Source organism: Gavialis gangeticus, unplaced genomic scaffold (genome assembly GCF_001723915.1).
Source record: "Gavialis gangeticus isolate Ggan-Ray unplaced genomic scaffold, GavGan_comp1, whole genome shotgun sequence".
Taxonomy (NCBI): Eukaryota; Metazoa; Chordata; order Crocodylia; family Gavialidae; genus Gavialis; species Gavialis gangeticus.
Genome location: NW_017729022.1, coordinates 88,617,781 through 88,641,436, shown reverse-complemented (window position 1 = coordinate 88,641,436; position 23,656 = coordinate 88,617,781). Strand labels below are relative to the sequence as shown.

Here is a 23,656-nt window from a genome sequence, read left to right as displayed (position 1 = left end):
TTATATACTGGACTATGCACCAACCCCCCCCTGCAGCCCCCCCCCCCCTTCTTCCCCAGCCCCACTCTAAAAAATGGATTATGAACAAAGAAATAAAAAAAGTCTCTGTTCTCATTAAAGGCGTCTTCAGACCGACAATATAGGCAGACACAATGGAACTACAGTAGTCTTGGGACATTGGAAGGACATTTATTGCAAGATAACCCCCACTTTGTTCACTTACTCCTGCAGTGACAGTAGAGCAGTCAAGGCCCTGCTGAACTCTGCACTACAGATACATATCCTTAGATCATGTGGACCTGTTGGGTAGAAGGTACCATGATCCAGGACACCTACTCCGGAAACATGAGATGGCTTCCAATAGGATACACTGCTTTGAACTCAGATTTTACCTCAAACTTCTAGTGGACAAGTATGTCTATGCTTAAGATATTTAGGACCAGTTCTCCTTCTATCAGAAAGTATACCTAATTTCATGTAAATACCTAGCTCTTTATTTTATTTTTGGTGGCTGAAATTAGTTCTTTATAGCTACAGTTTCAATCCTTAGTGTATTTGTACTGCTTCACTTCATCAGGTTCTTCATGAAACCATTGAAAGCCTTTAAAATAAATAGTTCAGCTCAAGGTAGCTTACAAGTGGTTTCATGAGCTAGTTGGTGGTTTTTAAACTTTAATTTGTTAATCCAAAAGAAATGTTGATTTCACGCATCTGACAGATGAGGCATACCAAATTCATGAATCCAATGAGAGGCTCTTAATCTAATTATTTTGACAGATATCTGCTCATGAATTAATGAATCCAATTTCATGAATTTGACAGAAGTGATTAAAAAAAAATCACAAATCTGCTAGATGTAAAAATAGATGTATGAAACTCAGTTTAATGAATTCAGTAATAGGCTATCAATTTCATGCTTGCATTAAAGTTTGAGATTAATTTTAATGGTGTACAAAATAATGTATTGGTATTTTTTTTCTTTTTTACTGATTCCCTGTAGTGGTTACTTTCATCCATAACTATGATATATATTTGTAGCTAGTTTGTTATAGTACAGAGTATATTCATTACAGGTGGAATTATCTTTATTAAAGATAATATAGTACACTTGTGTTCCTATGTTTCATTACTGGTACATATTGTGAAGTAAGCATGGAACAGGGGAGCTGAGCATAGGTAATGAAAGAAATAAAACATTTTATATAAGTCCCTTCTTTGAGCCTACAGTATCTGCCTCTGTTTTGCATTATGGCTCAATCTTGCAACTTTACTCCCCATGAGTTTACTTAGTAACTTGTGTAGGGAAGGCTACATGCCTGGCTATTCGGGCTGTGTGAAACAGTACCATTCTGTTTCACCTTGAGTTTCAAGGTTTCAGCGGAACAGTGTTTCATATCGAATTTCATTTTGATTTGAAACAGCTGTTGCGTTTTGCTTCATTGAAACAGTGAGGTTGTTTCGACTCTGGTTCGATGTTTCGCTAGATCAGCCAGTGACAGGCTAGATACCCTGGTGCTAGATCCATAGTGCTGCAGATGGGAACTCACCTCAGCTGGACTGACTTCCCCAGTGCTATGGTCGAAACATTTTGACTTTTGAAACGTTTTGACTAGCCTTGTTTTGTTTTGAGGCTGTTTTGAAGCCCTTTATTTCATTTCAATTTTGCTGTTTTGACCTCGAAATAAGTCGAAATGAAACGGCTGGCGAAATTTTGCACAGCCCTACCGGTAATTATAAAAAATGCTGCTGTGGCATGATTTACTAATGAGAGGGTGAGAAATATCATAAGGAAGTTGAAGCGGTGTTATTGTAAAAGGCTGTTTGCTGTGAAATGTCACTGTCACTTAGGATTTGCCATCTGACTGCAAGTCATAGTTAGCTGTATTACTCTTAAGTCAAGCAGCAAGCAGGGTAGACTTGCACTTTATTGACTAAGTTATCTAAATTAAATATATCAATATATTGATATATAAATGAAATATAATATATCAATATGTATGTGTGTGTATGTGTATAATTTAATTTATATAATTTTGTGTGAATGTGTGTTATATATAAAACATGCATACATACATACATACACACACATATACACATATATATACATACATACATACACATGTACACACACACACACGTGCTTTGTGAGCTGCAGTTCATCATCTGATTAAGTTAGCTCCAGCTTATGATATATAAATCTTTATATACTAATTTTTATATAAAGAAATTAGTGTATAAAGTGCAGAACAGGAAGTGCCAAACACTTCAGTCATGAAAAAGCTGCAGCTGGGGCTTTTGAGGTTATGTCCATACAGTATAGTACTAGGCCTGTGCGAGTCAGCAGCAATCTGATCTGGCTTCAGATCCAGCTGCTTCAGGTGGCCCCGATCCAATCTGGAGCTCCGGACCGGGTTTCCGCCTCAATTCGGCCGAAGTAGCTCAAAGTTTCGGAGCCACCTCGGGAGATCCGGCTATAGGGTATAATGGGGAATCAATGAAATATCTATAACTTTGTTGTTGTGTGTCCAATTTGGATGAAACTTGCAGGGATGGCAGCCTCTGCAGAGAGCATGAAACCTGCCAAGTTTCAAGAAGATCAGTGCAGGAGTTTGGGGGGGAACTGTACCCCAGATTCTTGAAAGGCAAACTCATGTCATGGCTGTGTGTTACAACATGGGGGTGAAACCTGCAGGGGTGGTCAAGCAAAACTCATGCCATGGGTGATACTGCATGTTAAGGCGCAGCAGGGATGGTGGCCCCTGCTGTGATGCCTGCCAGCTGTGCAGGAGATTGGTGCAGGGGGGTCTTGGGGCCCTGCACCCCAGCTGCTGATGAGCAAAACTGGTGCCAAGAGTTAGCCTGGTTTTGTAGGTGCTAATTGCTGCTCGTTAAGTCATTATGTAGTAGCTAGGTCCTGTGTATTGAGCTGGTCTGAGTCCCTGGTCCAGGAGTGAATTATGATTGATTGATTGGTAACTGGGAACACAGCAGCTCAGCAGCCAGGCCTGCAGCAGTGTCTCCCCTCCCCGCCCCAAGACAGACACAGTCAGTCCCACAGCACCCATGGCACGAGTTTTGCTTGTCCCCAGCTTGAGAGGCAGTTCCCCCCAAACCCCTGCACCAATCTTCCTATAGCTTAGCAAGCTTTGTGGCCTCAATAAGAGCTACCACCCCTGCAGTTTTGATCCCCCTGTGCTGTACTACACAGACATGACAGGAGTTTTCCTTTCAACAATTTGGGGTACAGTTGCCCCACAATCCCTAAACCTATCTTCTTGAAACTTGGCAGGCTTTGTGATATCAATAAGGGCTACCACCCCTGCAGTTTTTACCCTGATATGTTGTAACGCCTAGACGTGACATGAATTTTGCTGTCAAGAATTTGGGGTACAGTTCTCCCCAAATCCCTATACCGATATTTTTGAAACTTGGTAGGCTTCATACTCTCTGCAGAGTCTACCACTCCTTAAAAGGTCATCCAAATTGGACAAAAAAACAACAAAGTCATAAATATTTTATTGTTTCCCCATTATACCCTATGGCTGGATCTCCAAGGCAGCTCTGAACCACTGCAGGAAGCCGAACGAGCCAGCACTTCAACCTGGATGTGCTGCTTTGGACCCCAAAGCATCCAAAGCTTCTCCGGATCTGAAGCTCTGTCCAAAGCCTCGTGCAGCCCTATATGGTACTATGTTTCGTTTTGGATTCAATTGTTTTGGAGGACAGTGATTTGTTTCAGTGTTTCCAATTGTTGTTCCATTTTGATTTGGCTGAATCTGTTTTGGAGTTTTGATGCTGTTTCAGCACTGATTTGGAGATTTGGATCAGCTGGGGAGAGGCAAGCACAGCCAGGCAGCTGCAAGTTCTCCCACAGCTCCTCCAGCTGTGCCTGGCTCTGCCCCTGTTGGGGGAGCCATAGGAGAAGCCCACATGGCTGCTCTGCCTGGCCCCATCCCCTGCCCAACCCCAGACTCTTGGCATTTAAAAAAAAAAAGAAAACAGAAAAGCCCCGCACTCGCCGGCTGCAGCAGCAGTGCCCAGGGCCTCTGAGGACTTGCAGCAGAGCCTCCCCACAAAGCGCAGGGCAGTGGGGGGCAGCAGGGATCACCCCCCTGCTTGGCACTCATGTGGCAGCTATCATGTCGCATAGGTGCAGAACGACTTGACAGGGTGCCAGGCACTGTCTGGGAGCTGGGGCAGCTCCACCTGTCAGCTGGCTCAGTCACAGCAGCCCCAGCTCCCAGACATCTGCCACTCAGGTGCCAAGCGGTTGGAGGGCAATCCCCACTGCCCCATGGTGCTCTGCCACAAGTGCCCAGAGGCCCTGATCACTGCTTGCTGCAGCAGGTGAGTGCAGAGTTTAAAAAAAAAAAGAGCCCCCCACTCACCGGCTGCAGCAGTGGTGATTGAGGCCTCTTGGGGCTTGTGGCAGAGCATCTGGGGGCTTGTGAACAGCATGGGCCAGTGGGGATCACCTCCCCTCCCCCCACTTGGCATGCATGCAGCAATTGTTGCATTGTGCAGGTGCAGTGCGGCTGGGCAGGACACCGTGCGCTGTCTGGGAGGTGGGGCCACTGGAGCTGAGTGGTGGCAGGCTCCAGCTGACAGGTGGAGCTGCCCCAGCTCCCAGACAGTGAGCAGTATCCTGCCGAGTCGAACTTCACCTGTGCAATGTGACAGCTACCATGTGGCTGCCAAGGGGGGGTGGGAATCCCTGCTGTCCTGTGCTGTGTGGGGGGGGGTCCGCCATGAGCCCTCAGAGGCCCCAGTAGCCACTGCTGCAGCCGGTGAGTGTGGGGCTTTTTTTTCTTTTTTTTTTTTTCCAAGTGCTAGGAGGCTGAGGCTGGGCAGGGCAGCCATGAGGGCTTCTCTCATGGCTCCTTCGGCTGTGACTGCATCTGCCCCAGTGGGGGGAGCTGTGGCAGAAGCCCCCATAGCTGCCATGCCAGGCCCTATCCCCTGCCTGGCCCTAGTCTCCCGGCACTTTAAAGGAGGGCTGTGGGGGCTGTGCTGGACTGTTCCTGGGGGGGACCTCTGAAACATTCCAAAACATCTGAAACATTTTGGATAGTTTCATTTAGTGTCAGAGATGTTTTGGAAGCTTCTGTTTCATTTCAGATTCGGTGTTACCTAGATATCCCCATGATAATCTCCTAAAAATACACTTGAGCTAGGGACAGAAATTACACATAAACTGGTATAAATAACCAGAAACCAGCTCAAATCTGTAACACAACAGAATTTCAGTGCACATAAACTACTTTTAAAATGGCCAGAACCAGTTTAAGATAAACCTGGATGGATGTAGTATTGGACATACCTAATTTAGGTTAAATACATTTTTTGAACTTCTGTCCCAGATTCCCTCCATATTGAAAGTTAACTCTCAGTCCCCACCATCCCAAGATGCTTTGTACCTCCCCTGCAAACCCTCCCACCCCTTGTATGGTGGGCAGGTTAAGGTTGGGCCCAAGCTGTTTGCTCCAGCTGAGCAGGGAGGCATGCTCTAGAGCCCCCAGCTTCTGACCTGAACAGCTGCAGGTGGGTGGCTGCATTTCCAGAATCAAAAGTGAATGTCTGCTCACTTGCTTATCTTCCCAATCTACACAGCTTAGACTAACCTGCAAAGATTGAATTGATTTGGCCCTGGGCTTTTTGACCATCTGTACTTAACTCTACACATTGTGAGTTGAAATCATAGATGTTTTTTAAGTGGAGTTGGATCAGAAATCAGTTTGGTATACACACAATCATTGAAAACAGCTGCTGTTTTCAAAGAGGTCAAGCAGTGTGCTAGCAAAAGATCAGATGACACACTAAAGCCATTCTAACACTATATAAAAATGCTGTCCAGAAGAAAAGAAAAACCATATGCTGTACAAGAGCTGGTTGTTACTATTGTTACTAATGTTAGGAGATCACATTAGTAAAGTGATCTCAGAGAGATCTGTATAGAATAGTTTCTTTCAGGGAAATGCCACACGTGATATCTGACTTCCAAAAAACAGAACAGGGAAATACAGCAGAGGAAGTCCCTTAGCTGATGTAAATTAGCCCAGCTGACTTCAAGTGAAGTTGCTCCAATTTATGCTGACTAAAGATCTGGCCTGTAACACTCAACTTTGAAAAATTATGTATCGCAATAACTACATCCTTACAACTGGAGCTATAATATGAAATGATAGCCCTCTTGAGTCAATGATAATGCATTTGAAATATTGTAAAATGAAAGAAAGTGGAATCTTAAGCATTTACCTGCAGTGTATAATCATGGGCCCCCTACTCTTTGTGGACTGCTGTCTGACCATCTGTACAAACTGCAGGATGCTTTCTGCAGCATTTGTGGTGGGGACACCATGATCAGGCCAGGCAGTATAGTTAAAATGCATCACATCTTGCACCTCATCAGCCTGTGGGGAAAAACAAAATAATACCATACCCCAATTAGTTTTTTTCCATGTAATCACATTCAATCTGACAAACACATTTATAAATGCAAATGGTAAAAGTGGTAAAGATCTTATTTTTCAAAATAATTTCTGTTCTTTAGCATTCAGAAGAAATGACTGCATTTTTTTACAATCATGAACTGCATCATTTTGCAGCTTCTACTTTCTCCATTCTTTTACCCCATTTTTCCTTTTACCCTTCCCTTATCATTTTCCTTTTGATTTTGCCATGCAAAAAGGGAAAGGCCAGAAACACCAGATTTTTCATGTTCAGGTTTCAATGAAAATAACAAAAAATAATAAAAATGAATTTTCTGAGGGGGAGGGGACAGAATGGAAAAATCACTATTTGAGAGAAAGGACTTCTAATGAAAAAGCTTTGCCATTCAAAAATTTCTACTAACTCTAAGTGAAAGGAGCAATAGGCCAGGGAAATACCTTAACAAAGCACCGATCTGGATTTGAGACTTCTAAGGACAGCTTCTTAACAGCTAAAGGGCATATAGTTAATGCTGTACGTTTCCATAGAATGAAGTTCAAAACTATATTAGAGCAAGCATCCTTTTTAATGCACTAGTTCGAGTCATGGTTTCTCCAGTTACACGTGCAATTCAAAATATTGGGAGACAGAAGAAAACACTTGAAAGCTTAGATATTTGAACCCCTTTGATTTGGAAACTTCATGTTTTTGTGAAAGTTGAAGTACAGTCCAGTCTTGACCAGGCTGAAAATATCTTACAAATGGATTTGCTGACCCCCAAACAAAAAGTATGCAAAAACAGAGAAAAATGCCAAGACGACAACTGAATGGTTGGGGGGTTTATTCAGTTTTTTTTTTTTTTAATATTCTTGAGCTTGTCCCTCTTATCCTTAGATGTGGTCCACTGTGATACTTTGAGTGTGAAGCACAGGAAGTCAAGACTGACATGTATGGTAAACTCCCATTTTTTTGCCTTTCCAGATAATGCAGCAAAATGTTCTATTACAGCAGCAGTAGGGAATGGGTTAAACTCTATTTCATCATTGCTAGGACATGCCATTAAGAAAATGCTGAGACTATTTCAGTTGTCTGCTTTACAAACAATAATGTTCAACCTCTATATTTCCAGGTCCTGAACTGTTTATGAATGATAAAAGGACCACCCTTTGATATATCAGGCAAACAAGAAATACTGTTTAAATATGATCTCCAAATGAAGCATCATCATAATTATTTGCATTACAGCAGTGACTAGAAGTCCCAGTCAATACTTACTCTACCATAGGATTCACTTCTACCATGTGCTGTTTTGTCAGCTCTACGCTAGCTAAGGAACCTGCTGAAATCCCCACATGTCTAGTCAGGGCACCATCATTGCTCTTTTGCACTACAAGCTGGCAGGTGTGAAAATCACAGTGTCAGATTTTGTGATATGGACATTTGTTTACTAGAAACTGAATTAAAGCCACAGCTTTTTATTTTCTGTTCTTGTGAAGAATGCCTAGAAGAACAAGAGTCCAATCCTCTGACCTTTGAATTTTGAACACCGTTTGTAATTCAGGGGAATGTAGAATCAAAACCAATACATATATTTTGTATTTCGTCCCTCTCTCTTTTACTGGCTTCTCCAAAATTACAGATCTAAAATGCCCCCCAAATTTTGGAGTATTGGTGCTAGGGATAACATTTTTACAGGATGCCCTTCCCCCCACCCCCCCCAATTACACAGCAGTACTTTGTTCAGTTTCACCTACATAGCTTATTCTGAAATTCCTATAAACCCAGTCTGTGTGTTCCTCCTCTGAGATCATCTCCACAGTGATGTCCCCATAGGCAATAGGCTCTTCTGTAAAAGGCCAGTAATGATCACATTTCACCTGGAAGGAAAAAGAAAAAGCAGTTCAATCAAAAAGTATTCAGCCTCAGGTTTGAAAAGTAACACAACTGAATTTTACACAGCACTTAAGCACATGAAAAAAATTTGCTGTGACAGGTCTCAAGCTCAGATGCATATAAACATTCAGCAGAAATGGAGCATATATGTGCTTCTGAAAAGTGGTGTCATTATGGGAAAAGAATGGAAGCTCTTAGATTCTCTGTAGGTAGTTGACTCCCTGAAGGAAGGAGTTTCAGTAGCCTCAAAATAAGAAGATGCCAAAATCTAATAAATAAGATTAAACATGTAAAGAAACAAAAATATGCTTTCCAATAATGTAAAGAAAAATGGTAGTACTTATTTAAGCTTAAAAGAATAAAACCACCCATCAAAGCTCCAGAGACCATAATCATACAGTACGTGCAAATACAACGAAACCTCAGTAGGTGTTAAAATACATTCCATGGAGTCTCCCTAAACCCATTTCATGAGGTCAGGCCTCAGGACACACAAGACATGAAACTCAAGGCATAAAACACAGAGCAATGTTGCAGGTGGCAGCTGTGCATGGATGAATGTGCTGTGCATGGATAGGTATGCTGTGCATATGAAAATATGGGGAATGCTCAAGATCTGCATGGAAAGGCAGGTATTAGCAAGGGTCACAGGATAAGCTGCTTATGTGTCAATTGTCTAAGGAATACACCTTCACCTTCTCCAGGCCTGGTCTTACAACTTTTGCAGTGTGCCCAGTAAGGGCACCAATTTGAGCCATTTCAGATGCGTGTGGAGGGGACAGCAGGTCCAGATTTTCTCAGAGGAAACTCCTGCCAGCTTCCTGTTCTCTTCTGTAATGACAGGGAGCTAGCTGGTTGTTGCATAAAGGGGAGCTGACTGCAGTTGTGGCAGTATGGCAAAGGGGGAGAAACAATCACTCAGGGCCTTGTTACATCTTACACTGAGAGCTGCACAAACATTGATCGATGTTAGTGCTAGCTCAAGTTTGGAGCACTCACATGTTCAGGCCAGCAGAAGGGGCAGCAGCCTGATCCAGGCCAGTGGGGGACATGGGATGGATACAATGTTTACACTAAGGTGTAGTTTAACGTTGCTACACCTTAATGCGACTCAAGACAGGTAACACAGATTAGAGATAATCCTGCCCAGAGCAAGCATCTGTACAAAAGTCTCCAGAGACCAATGGACAGCCAGTGCACAACCTGGAGCACCCAGTATGGTGCCCCACTAACTAAGCAAGCTACTCTGTTCTACCCCAGTGCGCTGCAAGAGTCAAACCTCAAGAAAATCAGAATGGCCAGTAACAATGTCCCATCTGTGGATAAGCTTTAGCTCTCACCTATGCCCTTGTTTTAACTAGGGACTAAACTGCATTGTCAGATCAGTTGGGGAAGAACAATATACATTTGGGTGTCAGCAGCATACTGAGAACACCAAGTTATTATCTATTATCATATCCAGGATCACATGAATGGACATGCTATATTACCTGCATTGTTATACTTAACATTCAATTATGGGGGAAAAAATTACAAACAAAAAGCAAACCTAGCTTGTCACTATTACACAGCTAAACATTGTTGATGCCCCAGTTATTACAACACCAGTAACATATACTTGTGCTTTGGTTATGTGGATAACTATACATAAAGTAGGTACTAATTTGGGATTACCAATTTATTACAGAAAGTCTAGAAAAGAGCCATTTGACAGTGACAATTTTACGTTTGCTACCAGTCTGGATTCAAAACATGAATAGTTCCCTGGACAATTTAGTTTATAGTTAGACTTTTTAACTATTCTCATTGAACCTTAATAATTTTAAAGGATATGTATTTACCACTGTAGTCAGCTGTACATCTGCTAACTGTATTAATAATAGGACCAAGGTCAACTGACAGTTGCCACTACACAAGAACTTCAGGAAACTCATATGTGGATGCAGAATTATATCTGTACTTCTTACCCATCACCATGAAAATTTGCAATTTTTTTGAAGATGTTTAATCATTAAAATAATCTATTTATATTCTAGTATTAACCAGATAGAATAGACAGACAATTGCACCAAGTACAAGAAACAAAAATGGTCTCAATCCAGAAAAAAACCCAACAAACTATGAGTTTAACTTAGTGTCTCCCATTGATTTTGCTGGGAGTTTTGGAGGATAATGACTTTGAAGATCTCATGTTATGAGATCTGTTGGTGTTGAAAACAATACAAAAACCCACAGATGTTAATTATTTCCTTTCAAAATGCACATAGGATTAAGTTACCTACCCTTCTTTTTTCATTACATTGAGTGAGCATAACAATAATTTGTGATTTTTGCTGGAGGACCATCTTCCAAAAATCATTCCTTGTTTCTGGCAATGGCCCCTGGGTTGCAATATATTCCTGTGGTGAGTTGTAGCCCTAAAAAACAGATGCAATGTAATATACTTCATTTCACAAGCCCTTCAGAACATATATTTTCCCGAGTATATTATTTCTCTGTGTGTGCCTGTATATATGTATATGTAGGTAATATGTGTACACACATCTTATAAAGCTATGTTTTGAATGTTCAAAAAATCAATTTATACTTCAAGCAGTTTCTTCATGTTAAGAACTATTTAATGATTTTTAAAATATACTATACTTACTCAAATACAAGACAAGGTTTTTTCCCCCTCAGTCAGCTTAAGGAAAAAAAAACTTCTCCTCTTACAATCACATACATGGAAACCTCTTGTCTAAATACACTGTCTATCATTATATTGCTGCCAAAAGCAGTATGTGCTTAGTAATGGAAAACACCTATGAAAGTGATTAAGTGCAGCCAGTGCTAAGCATGACTATAAAACACATGGTCAATATGGGGCAAACATATTGATGGGAACAGGGGTGTGTGTGTGTGTGTACCCACACCAGAAGTACTATGATACCAAGTCAATGCTGGGAGAACCAAAGCCAACCTTCGCACTCCTCCCATGGTGCCAGAAATGCTACATTCAATATGATGATGGGAACCTACCACAGCAATTTAGTACAGTCCACCTGAATAAGATGCACAATAGTGCCCATTGTGCATAATCTTCCTCAGAGCTGACTCTTTTTAAAGTCATGGTGAGCCACTATATTGAATACATTTTTACTTCATCTTCACTCCTAAAGCCAAGCTGCACCTTATTTTCCCATTTCCAATCATCCCTGTTTCTTCAGCAGGCTTAAAAGCCTAGCAAACATCACCAAATGGGGCCCCAAACAATTTACCCAGAATCCTCTGTTGCCCACTTTGCTTCATTTGATTAGTGAGGTCCCACCATGCATGAGGTGCAGTCAGACCAGGTTGCCCTGCACCTCACCTGTATGTAAATATTTGAAGGATCCTAGGGTTCATGCCAAGAACTTCCTATTCCAGTTCTGAGTGGAGGACTAACTAGCACATGGATCCTTTTAGTGGGTTTCTGGAGTACACACACATACTGAGTAGTGCTGAGCTGTGGGGTCACCATGCCTCAAAACTCTGTTGACTCTGCTGGGGCCCAGCTTAATGAACTCAATGGTAAATCATGACCATCTTGGCTTTGGGCTAATATCAGGCATAGTTTATACTATATTTAAGTACTATATTTATGTCAGTACAAGAGTTCTGCCTAAAAGCGTGTTTATGAAGTACCTGTGCTAAAATTTGCAACCATTTAAAAAAAGGCAAAATATGTCAATTCTGGATTAATTAAGTCTATGGGTGCCTGTAATCATTTAGTTATATGCAACTTACTTCAGGTATGCTTATTTCAAGATCAGTCTTTTTAAATGTGTTCCTCACTTCCATGTGATCAGGGAGATCAGAGTCTGAGAGAAAGGATGAAAGGGGGCAGGGGGAAGAAGTTGAGGGGGAGACAGAGGGCAAGGGGGTTATCTGACTCCCTAGGTTTATTTCCCCTGCTGTAGCAGTGGAAAGGTCACAAAATCAAGGCATTCTTCCAATAATTAGAGTCTATACCTGGACACTTACAGCAAATTTATAATTTTTCCATGTATAGAATCTAATTATTGGGGGTCTGTCTTATAGTCAAGATTATTTTATATTTGTGTAAATATGGTAATTCAGTGCATTTTTGTAGACCAAAACATTTCTAAGGAGGTTGAGACCAATTACCATAGGACAACCTGAAAATTGAAGTTGTTCACTGACAAAAGGTAAAACTGACCTAGTAAATTCAGTCCAAAGTGAAAGAAGTGTAAAAATTAAACAATGAAAATAAATTCAGGGGTTTAATAATTTAAGTTTCTGTTAGGTGCCGAAGTAAAAATAACTATCCTTATACTTTGCTTATTCCACCATTTAAATTAAGCAGCATCTATGATTATTTTAATTATGGAATTGAATGGAAGGGGTTGGTCTGCTGAGCTGTGATGAGGGAGAATGTAAATATATATTTGCTACATTGTGGTTTAACTCAGTTAAAAAAAAAATCCTTTAATCTGATGCCTAAAACAGTGTCTTATTCTAACAGCCATAAGCTTAAAAGGTCTTCAAGCAGTTGTAATTTACTAAGCCTGAAATGCATTTGAAACAAATTATACCTATTCCTATCCCTCTGCCAGCTTGTAAAGATTTTTGGCACATTTATTGTAGAAAAGACACATTGTAAATAATACAAGATGTAATGAGATACTATTTTAGCTTCTGGTAGTTAACAACATTTCCTGATCTTTGTTAGGAGAGCTGAGTTTGGAAGGTTACTTCATGTCATTAGAGATTGAAAAAATATGAAAGATACATTCAAGACACAGTATGTTCCTATATAAATTGGGCTATGGCTATGCCAGACTATAACTGACATATAATTTTGTTTTGTATGGAGTATATAGAGTTGTTGTGGTACATTTTTATGTCCACCAAAAAAATCATCTTTAATCCTAAGATTTTAGATGAAACTTCTATGAGTTAAGCAGTAGGAAAGCAATCATCAAGATAACCCAAAACTAACATATTATATCTGTAAGATAAACTGGGAAAAATATTTGTATTTGTAATATAATTGCTCGCAAAATTAAATAAATCTAGTGTCAAACCCTGGAGGCTGAATGAGTGGTGCTAGCATGGTCCACAGGCTGGATCAGGCCCATGGACCTCCCTACTCCCCATCCCTTTCCCCGCATGTTGGATCTAGTGCAAATGCTGTTTCCTCATAGATTCATAGATGTTAGGGTTGGAAGGGACCTCAGTAGGTCATTGGGTCTGACCCCCTGCCCTGGGCACCCTCTTCCCAACCCAATACAGGACTGTGCCACACACCTGCTCCAGCTACCTGGGGACCTGTGCTGCATGTGACACCCATTCTTGCCAGTCCAGGAACCATACCGCACAGTGACCGCCCAGCTGGTCCAGGATATGTGCCATATGCAGCCTGGACTGGATGGGAACAAGGTTCTTGCATGAGGAATGGGTTACCAACTAGCTGGGGCAGGCACCATTTGTGCTGTGAGTCCTAGAGTGGGTGGCACATATAGGGCAGATCCCACAGTGGGTGCCAGGTGGTGCACATCCCAGACCCTGTATGCAGGGCTGTTCCAGCAGCATATGGGTCAGCTTAAACCCACACTGGGGGCTTAAACAGTATTGGGGGCCAGGTGATGGGGCTCCATGGGCTGGATCTTTGATATCCTTGATCTAAGGCATAAGAATGCAGTTGCAGAAGAGAAGACTATAATGTCTACTTAGCTATTATAAAATTGTCACACTAGTTTTTGGACCTAAAGTATCAGAAGCATGTTTTCCTTTCTTTATTTCATATAGAGCCTGCAGCCTTATCATTTATGTCTGTGCTGTTACCACATCTTGAAAATAACTAAAGTCAATATACTGTCAGCACAAAGTGGTAGTGTTGTTTCAGCAACAAATAATGCTTTTCCCTTTTAAAATTGAAACAAGTGACTTGCGTGAAGCTATATGGCAATGAGCTGCTAGAGCTGTTTCAGCTGAGAACTATGAACACAGAAATGCTAGCTATTTACAGTTATTCAAGAAACCACAGCACTTTTTCACAAGATTAGAATTTCCCCTGATATCCTGGCAAAATTCCATTGTATAGCATTACACTCCCCATATAGTTTCTGCTGAACACAGTGTTCTTCATTTTTTCCCTAAAAGTCTTATGAAGTATTGCAATGAGTTGTTAAACTGCTGGTTCACACAGCGGAGGGAATAAGCCATGTACAGAACAGCACTTGGGTCAGAGCAAATGGAAGCCATCTTTGCAACCATCTGTGCTATGTGCATCTTGCCTAGACTTTGACAGTGGGGCTCACTGCCTTTATTTCTGATAGATTAAAGTATTGGGAAAGATCCTCCACAGTCTGAGAACAGCAGTTTAGAATTTAACCTTTCTCCTTGGGCTCCAAACAATTTATTCCCAGCTATACTGGGATGCGTGTAACTCTGGCAAAATTTACTTCATGAAATTGGCACTTTTCATCAGCCCCGTAACCTTTCACAAAAGACAAAAAATGAGTCAAGCTGGAATTATGCTTTCTGAATAGTCACAAAACTGTCAAGAGATTTTGCTTTTTTCACCACTTTCTGTATAATATTTTCCTATGCAGGTCTTTAATCTTCAAGTTGATTTGAGTCTTGTAACTTACAGGAATATAGTTGGCATTAATGTAGTCCAAACCTTCTTCTTCATTCATTGAAACTAATCTGACACGGCTAAAGTCATCTGCAAAAAAGAAAAAAAAATGTAGAGACATTGACTCATCACAAGCCATGGAGCACTCTGCAGTATAACAAAGAAAAAATGTAGACAGCTAGTGTTCAATACAATGAACAATGTCCATTCCACATGGATAGCACATTGCAACATAGAGCTCTCTTCAACTGCCCTGCCTCTTGGATCTCACTAAAACTATAGAAAAAATAAGAAAGAAAGGCATCAGTAGAAATGATCTATTAGTTTTCATTTTCCATCATGGCTAATATAAAGCAGAAAGCTACCTTCTTTTAAAACTAGGAAAAAGCATGGCTTGCCCTGTATCTTTCTGAGAGTGCTTTTTAGAGCAGGTTTTTACATGCTGGAAAATCTACTCAGATGCCATGAGTCCACATTTTTTTCTTTTCCCCACCTCTTCAGAGACACTAGCAGACATCTGCAAACACTGTACTCACATGGCAAGATATTTGTATAACGATTTTTACATCGATTCATGGGAAGGTCAGCAGCAAAATGGGGTATGTCAAGGCCAATCAGTTTCAGTTCCTGTATGTGACAGCAGGAAAAATGCTACAGTTAATTTAAAATTTGAAATCTATTTTAGACACTTGCAAAATAATTGGTTTTGAAGTTAATGCTTGTGATACATTCCAGAGACCTCAAATTTACCCGCATTATAGATATGGCAAGTTCCCTTGTAAGCTCAGATCAATGTATCGCACACCTACTCTAGGAGTAGGAGGAGGTTTAGACTCCAGGCCTATTCAGTTTGCAGGAGCCCTGCTGAGACCATCAATATTTTTGACAATTACTTCTACTTGAGGTAGTGATTTGGGACTAATCTACCAAACTCATTCCACTGAATAGCTGTCAGATGGCAACTGCTGTTACTGTCACTCCTCACAGAGGCTCACATAGAATTAAGGACCTGGTCCTTGGTCCAGACATCTTCTATATACATAAAGAATGAGTGAAAAGATAACTCCCTGAATTATGAAATACAGTCTCAAGCCAGGAACCACATAACCTTTTTTGGAACAGGTTATTCATTTGATTGCCAGGTCAGTCTTTAGTAAGGGATAGATTCTTCAAGTATTTAAAAATATCAGTTGCTTTTGAAACTTTTATATATATGTGACTTTTAGGGAAAAAATATAGTATATGTGTATATATTTGTATTAATTTCCTTAAATAATTCTATCTAACATATTCTGCAATGTATGAACATAAGTGAGAGGAAGCAAAACATCCTGTCTAGGAGAACAGCGCCTGTATTGCTGACACTGTCAAAGGGAGTTTTGTCATAGACTAAATGGAGCTAGAATTTCAACCAGCATTGGTAGTTCCCTTTCATTCTCACCTGACATTTGACTTTTGGACATTGGGGAAACAAAGTATTTCTACAAGACCAATGAATTCATGGTGTCTGTGCTCCAGGAAATGTTGCTGTCACCTCATCTTCAAGTTAAGAATAAACCTGGTTCGGCTTAGACTGCTAAGTAGCACTATATTAGAACAAAGACATGAGCCTGAATACCGCAAGTACACCACTAAATTCCTGTAGTTTTGCAAAACTTACAAAGTAAAATACACTATTAACAAATTCCTAATATTTACAGATATTTAATTTAGGCACAACATTCAGGAAAGAAAGACGTCTCCACATATTTACCTCAAATTGCAGAGAAAATTTATAATCGGAATCTTTAGCCATGTCCTTGATGTAGCCATCGAAGTCGTCCAACTGGACAGGGCTTGTCAAGAAACACAGAAGAGAGATTGCTTTTCTAGACAGGCTTGCTTTGTTTTGGAGCACTGACAGTTCACTTAATACAACTTTTTAATATTCCACTCTATGGAATAATTCTAGCTGGACAGAATTTACACAAATCTTATGCTCATGTACCTAAAAAGCACAAATTTGACTCATGCTGGTAGCTTCATAGACAATACAAAGAGCTGTAGTTGTTAGGGTTAATTAATCCATGATGGTAAAGTAAATCCCGCACTCCTTAGTGAGGCAAAATTCTCACTGGGTGCATCTACACATACATATTAATGAGAGGCAATAAACTCTGGAGTTTACCACACAAGAATTCATTGCTCCCAGGCACCGAGTATACACATGCACTTGGGACCACAGCACATTGAGTCAGGTCAAAGCAGTTCCAGCTGGTAGGGAGCGCAGGGGTCAACCTGGCAGCACAGGGCTGCTCCTTTCCTGGCTCAATGTGCTGCAGAGGGGCTGGCTGGGGCATGAGGGTGCTTTGGCAGGCAGCCCCCACACTGAAACATCCTGACCTAGTCAGCTGGGCAGTGTCTACACATGTGGTGCTACAGAGTAAAACACTCTGCAGTAGGATAGTACTTGTATTTACAAGTACTATCCTGCTGTGGAGTTAATTAGTTTATTTCAGCCTAATAGAGGTGTACAAGTAAGTGCACAATGTTTACTACAGAGCTAATTAGTCAGCTCCACAGTAAATGTCTCATGTAGATGCACCCACTGAGGCCAAAAGAAATGTTGGCTGACACAGAATGCAGGACTATGGATGACAAAGTGGGGGAAGCTGCCCCCTCAGCTTCCAACCCCGTAAAACAGATAGGCCTGACCAAAATTTTTGTTTCAGTTAAAAACTGAGTCTGCATGGCTTATTTGGATCCAGATCTTGGTTTACATTTCAAATCATTAGAATGCTTGGTCATTTCCGGGCCTATAGTTCAGACCCAGCTCTAATTCCAATACGATGATATTATTTTCCACAGCAGAAAAGGCACATCATTTAGACTTCATTAATGACATAAAAAGTTCCTTTCACAGGTGAAAACCTCTATCATAAACAGACATTTTCAAGCTTCATACAATCGGTAAACATGAAAGCCATTAATGGGTTTCACATTTGGGTCCTTTTACAAACAGATCCTTATTTGGGGCAGAGAAGGTCTGTAAAATATGTTCAACAAATGTCTGAGCCCCAATGTAATGATTATTCACACTGCTGGCTTATAGAAGAGCAGGTGGCTCCTATCAGAAGCCAAATTTTGTTCTAGTATATGCTAGCACAACTCCCACTGGAGACAATGGAGTGTCAACATACCCAGCCATATAGCTATATTGGGCCAGATTTTAAATTGGTGTAAACTGGTCTAGCTGCAGCAGAGCTAGGCTTGATTACATCAGATGAGGACCTGGCCCTTACTCCAGACATGTCCTGTGAACATGAAGGCAGAGTAATTAAACTAATAACCTGAATAATGAAATACTGGCAAACAGTTTCTATCACCTAATTATCATGTTCTAATTTACAAAATGCTGAATGAAGCATGTACACAAAAATCTTTTCATTTACTTGAAGCAATATGCCCCAAGGAGCCCATCTTATCACTCTTGGTTAGCAACAATGATCTATTATACCAGCAATAACTGCCACCAGAGTATGACATCAAGGGGAAAGAACAGTAATAAAGAGGCATGCCAGGCAGCTCTGTACCCTGGGCTGACATATGATGCCCAGGGCTGCCATGGTGCCAGTCAAAATGGAGTGATCAACAGAGATCCAGGGTTTCCATTTCCCATGGAAAAACAGAGAAAAACATGGATTTCCTGTTTTTATCAGAGAAAAATGGATTTTACCTTTTAGCAGAGAAACCTGCAGATTTCCTGCTTTTGGAAAGAGCTCTGCAGGCAGGCTGAGTTCCAGCCTGCAAGAGCGGTTTGCAAAAAGGGCAGGAAACCCCCAACCCTTTCTGGAGGGAGGGGGAAAGAGAGAGGGGGAAGGGCATGGCCTGAGGGGCACCAGCAGGGTCAGGGGTGTGGGAAGTCTTTAATTTTAATAACGGATTTTGGGGGTTTTATCAGCAAATTTGAGATTTTTTTATCAGAGAAAACCAGGATCCTTGGTGATCAGCCACTGTTGCTGTAATGACTATTTTTGCACCCCTCCACAAAAGTAGGGCCCAGGGCTGCTGCCCCAGTGACCTTCCTCCTCTTCCTTGCCCCACCCCATGTCCCAGTTACACTACCGTAGTAACATAAATGACTTTTCTCCATTTTTTTCACAGTTTGTCAGTTTTTACTAAGGAAAAGCCCTGTTGAAATTGTGAAGTTAGGATAATCAATCCTTTCCATGATGGTTAATTTACTGCCAGTCAGGAGCAATTTTACCATAACTTCTCTGCTGAGAAAATTAAATAAAATCCATGGTACTCTTGATTTAGTGTAGTTATGATTTGCTATCTGTTTCCAAACATATTATAATTGTTTTCTGGAATCATGTGCCAGAATGAAGTACTTTTATCTCTGTAACTATAATATAATGATGCAATATAATATACAATACAGTATTATACCACACACACACTACTTTTTAGTCTAATGTGACACATTTTAAAAAAACAATATAAAAATGTCACATACTTTGTCAACTTTCTCTTCTTTAATCCATTTTTACTCCTGTAAAACAAAAACACAGCTTTTTTTCACTTTAACTTACTATCTAGGCTAGATTTAAAATAAATATCATTGTCAAAGCTCCCATCTTTGAATGCAGGCTTCCATCAGAATTCAATGTGCTTAAGTTACCTAACTTTCTTAAAATTTAGGTCAGGATTGTGAGTAAAACCTAGGCCCCTCGGCATTTGATAGGAAAACTTATATTGACTTCAGTAGGCTCACAGTTTCACTTTGTGGTTCTAAGGAACTACCTGCAATTGGGGACAAGGACAATGCAAACAGGTAGTGTGTTCAGAGACCTTGGACAAAATCCTGACCTTGCTGCAGTCAAAGGGAGTTTTGTCATTGAGTTTTCTAGGGCTAGAATTTCACATCATGCACCTGAGCCTGCTATAATCCTGAGGAGATCAGGCCACATTAGCTCCTGATATACCCCATTTTGGTGTGCAGCATAGTATTCAATTTCAGATCAAGTTAGATTTGGCCCTGCCTCACCTTGTTTTTATGTGTGAGGAAAGCTAGTGCCATCGTTCGGGCTAAAGGAACAAAAGGATGGAGATATATTTGGCTTCATTGGGCTGCTAGGTTTGGGATACCCTTGAAACCTACTTTTCCCTCTGCAAGCCCAGATTAGACAAAATTAAATTTCATTTAGACTGCATAATCTGAATACGGGTCACCTAGTGCTTCCACAAAGAAGCCAGTAATAATTATCCTGCTGATTTCAACATGAATAAGTAATGTCCCATAGATAATTTGAATGGACTTTTTAAAACAGAGACAGATATGCTCACACATAGAAACCATGCTGGTCATGCAATATGCTGAATTTTCATGATTCAGAGATAAGCTCATAACTTGCTAGAGGCAGATCAGAAGAAATACACTGATGACTTTCAGAAAATAATCCCAGAAGAAAAAGAACTAAGAAGTGCATTATGCTAACCGCCATCATATTATTTACTATTACATGTAAGAAGTGTGGGCTCAGGTTTGTTTGGAAAAAGTTGGAGCAGTGGTTTTCAAACTGGGGTATGTGTGCCCCTTGGGGCACATGGCTCTTTACCAAGGGGTTCATGTCTAATTTTAATAATGGTGATGGAACTTTTGATTGGTCATTATGTGGTGAGTAATAGCATTGACGCATATTGACATGCATTTCAACACTCTTCCTAAGGCAGAGGTTCTCAGCTTTGTTAGACTAGAGGTACCCCTCAAAAATGCTAGCTCTTAGTTTTTGCTTGTTTTTTGACTACAGCAAAATAATAGAGCAGTTCTATTGCAAAAGAACTGAACTAAAGACTACATCTAGGCAGAATGTCTTTAACATGACAGATTCCTGTTTGTAATCTCTAGGTTTATCTTGTAAATCATGTTTGCATGCCTAACAGTGCTAACACTGTGTACTCTTAACAGCATCTCAAAACACCCCAGAATGCCACACCACCCTGGTTGAGAGTCACTGTCCTAAGGAATGAACATGCAGAGGCATGTCAGGTATAAGCAGGAGGTATGCCCAGAAGTATTTTGCAGGTAAAGGGGTATGCAAACAAAAAAGTTTGAAAACTACTGGGTTAGACTACAGCACATCTCACAAACTCCCTATATTTTTCACAAAAGTGATCAGTGCTGAGAACTGCAACAACATTAACTAGTCAACTTTCATGTACAAATGAGCACATCCTGAATAGTTTCTAACCTGTGCCAGAAAATACTGATCAGGCCTGCTAAACTAAATGAACAAGTTATTGCTTCCTGAATTTCCCATACTGTACCAAAATGAAAATATTGAAATTATTTCACTAGAAAATTATCTTGAAATTACTTCAAAAATTAGAAGTTCCAGCTAAAATACTTTCATATGAAAAATACATTTTTCCCTTTTTTCATGAAAATAATATTCAAATTGCAGCCGTATCTATCTAGTATAAATTAGCACAGCTCTGTGCTGCTTATGATGCGAATATTTCTAAGAAATCTCCTCCAAGGAACATTTCAACTGGCCCATAAGGGAGGTGATTGACATCATATCTGATGAGAAAAACAGAAAATGTTTATTAACCCTTCAGTATTTCAAAATAGTCCTTTGTCTCTGCCTCGGAGTGGTTTGCTGAGTGCTCACAAATGTCATAGCTAAATTGTATGCAACAATCTAGATACTTAAAACAGTAAGATTGTTTTGTTTCATTATTCCATTTACATCATAGATGCAATACACCCACCATTAAGAATAGTCTAACACAATGAAGATCTGACTGACCATTGTCCTGCAATGCATGAAGTTATTTAAAAAGCAGTACAGATTGGCTCTAAAATAATAGCATTCTGATTTGTTCGCCTGTTACAGCCACTTTGAACCAATGAAAATAACTACACATGCTGCAAGTTAATGGAATAAGGCCCAGACAGTTTTGTAGGGTTTGTTCCTGTTCTTAGGGCCCTGCTACACACTCAAATTAAAGCTGGATAGAAACCAGCTATAGAGTTGCTACACATTTTCAAGCACTAACTTTATAGCTGGTTGGTTTTTTTATAGCTGGATGGTTATTTTTATCATGATAATTACTTGTTGCCAGTCTTACTTTGTGTGTGTGGATAGTCTAAATTTATTGTATGATTAACCAGTTAATTGCATAATATATGTAATGTATAGGAGAGATCTTATAGAAGTCACTGGCAAAAACTCCCCTGGTTGCCACAGAATCAGACATGGCCCCTTTTTCTAATAACAATTCATGTTACTTCATCTGGCTCCACTCCAAAATTAGATTAGTTCTTTTAAACATGCAATTCACATCAACACATAATTGGTCTCTGCAAGCCATATTTAACATATTCTTGTGGCTAACCTAACCTTGCAATGATACTTCACAAAGAAATTACTGTCAAGGTGAACAATTTGGGCAACATTAAAAAAGAAAGTGTCTCTTCATTTTAGTACCATCCTCAAAAGGTATGATCTACATTTCAGATCTTAAGGAAGACAAACTCCTGTCCAGAAAGTAAACATTTTTGTTGCATTTGATATTAAAATAGTATCAGTAAAGTCTTAATAAATGATCGCTATGTATTATAAGTATACCACAAAGATGATCAGTATGTGTAATGGATCATTAAAAACATGTCAGCTGGAGCTATGGGTATAAGCAGCCTGTTAGACGTAAGCAATTAGCCATTCATCAACTAATCACATCAAGCAAATTATTTATAAATCCATTTTTTATTTACAAATGGAATGTTTGCTATATAATGTGACCCACTATATGTGTCATATGGTTGGGGAACGCTAGCTCTAAGTGTTCGCTGTATAGATTCTGGGTCAGTTTTTGATCGTAATAAAAAAATCGTATTGACCTTAATGGAGCAGAATTGGAGCAAGACTTCAGTTGGAACAGAATTTAAAGACAAATGGCATTTGTAACTGGGATCCCAGCAGGTAGGTAATATCAAACAAGGACGAGTAGAGAACAGCAGAAGGCAACATCAGGGAATCGGTAGATGGGTACATTCAGTAGCAGAAGCCATGTTTTGTTGGTAATGAAGTGACAAAAAAATGTTTATGGGACAGTTATGAAATGTGTTATGACCACCCCAAGGCTATTTTTTTAAGCTGGAAAATGAAAAGAAGCATAAACAAAGAGGCAAAAGGGAACGGAAGTGGGTAGGCAGGTACTTTGATACCCACATATTTCATCTCTAGTATGCAATTCAGTATGTGGAAAATCAGCATAACAACAAGAATGGCGCAACATTGGTCATGTATTAGAATGTTAACATTATTCAGCAACTGTAAATGGAAATACAAATAGAATCACTTACCAAGGATTAATATAAAATGCCAAAAGATAATCAGTCCATAGGCATGAGGGTAGCAGAGTTAGGAAAGCAAATACACTTCTACGCCTGCGAGCATTAATAGGCAACATACATGGAAGATGAAAAAAGTGAGGAGAGTTAGTAAGACCACCAGAAGTAGTCAGGAAATCAGCAAGCTGCATATCACAAACCACCTACAAGCATAACAATTCTCTGTTACTCTTAGGTATAGACATTATTAGCTTCCACAAAACTGGAATTCCATGGCCTGGCACCTTGTGAAGTAATTCACACCCACCTAACACAAATGTAAAATTCTATACCAGCAGTAGCGCAAATAACTGTACAGAGTACGAGAGAGA

At 40.2% G+C, this 23,656-nt stretch overlaps 1 protein-coding gene across 4 annotated transcripts in view; it reads right to left on the bottom strand.

The window, feature by feature from the left end:
- PTPRO (protein tyrosine phosphatase, receptor type O) overlaps positions 1-23,656 on the bottom strand; it is a 332,674-nt gene that overhangs the window by 19,885 nt on the left and 289,133 nt on the right. For 2 of the 4 annotated variants that reach the window (XM_019515585.1, XM_019515588.1), the window contains 8 exons: positions 23,298-23,381; positions 19,443-19,478; positions 16,698-16,779; positions 15,481-15,571; positions 14,958-15,034; positions 10,605-10,739; positions 8,184-8,306; positions 6,256-6,410 (listed from right to left, as the gene is read on the bottom strand). In XM_019515585.1, the coding sequence (XP_019371130.1) occupies positions 6,256-6,410; positions 8,184-8,306; positions 10,605-10,739; positions 14,958-15,034; positions 15,481-15,571; positions 16,698-16,779; positions 19,443-19,478; positions 23,298-23,381 (783 nt within the window). The remainder of the gene's footprint in view (positions 1-6,255; positions 6,411-8,183; positions 8,307-10,604; positions 10,740-14,957; positions 15,035-15,480; positions 15,572-16,697; positions 16,780-19,442; positions 19,479-23,297; positions 23,382-23,656) is intronic. The other 2 variants (XM_019515587.1, XM_019515586.1) reach the window with 2 other exon arrangements.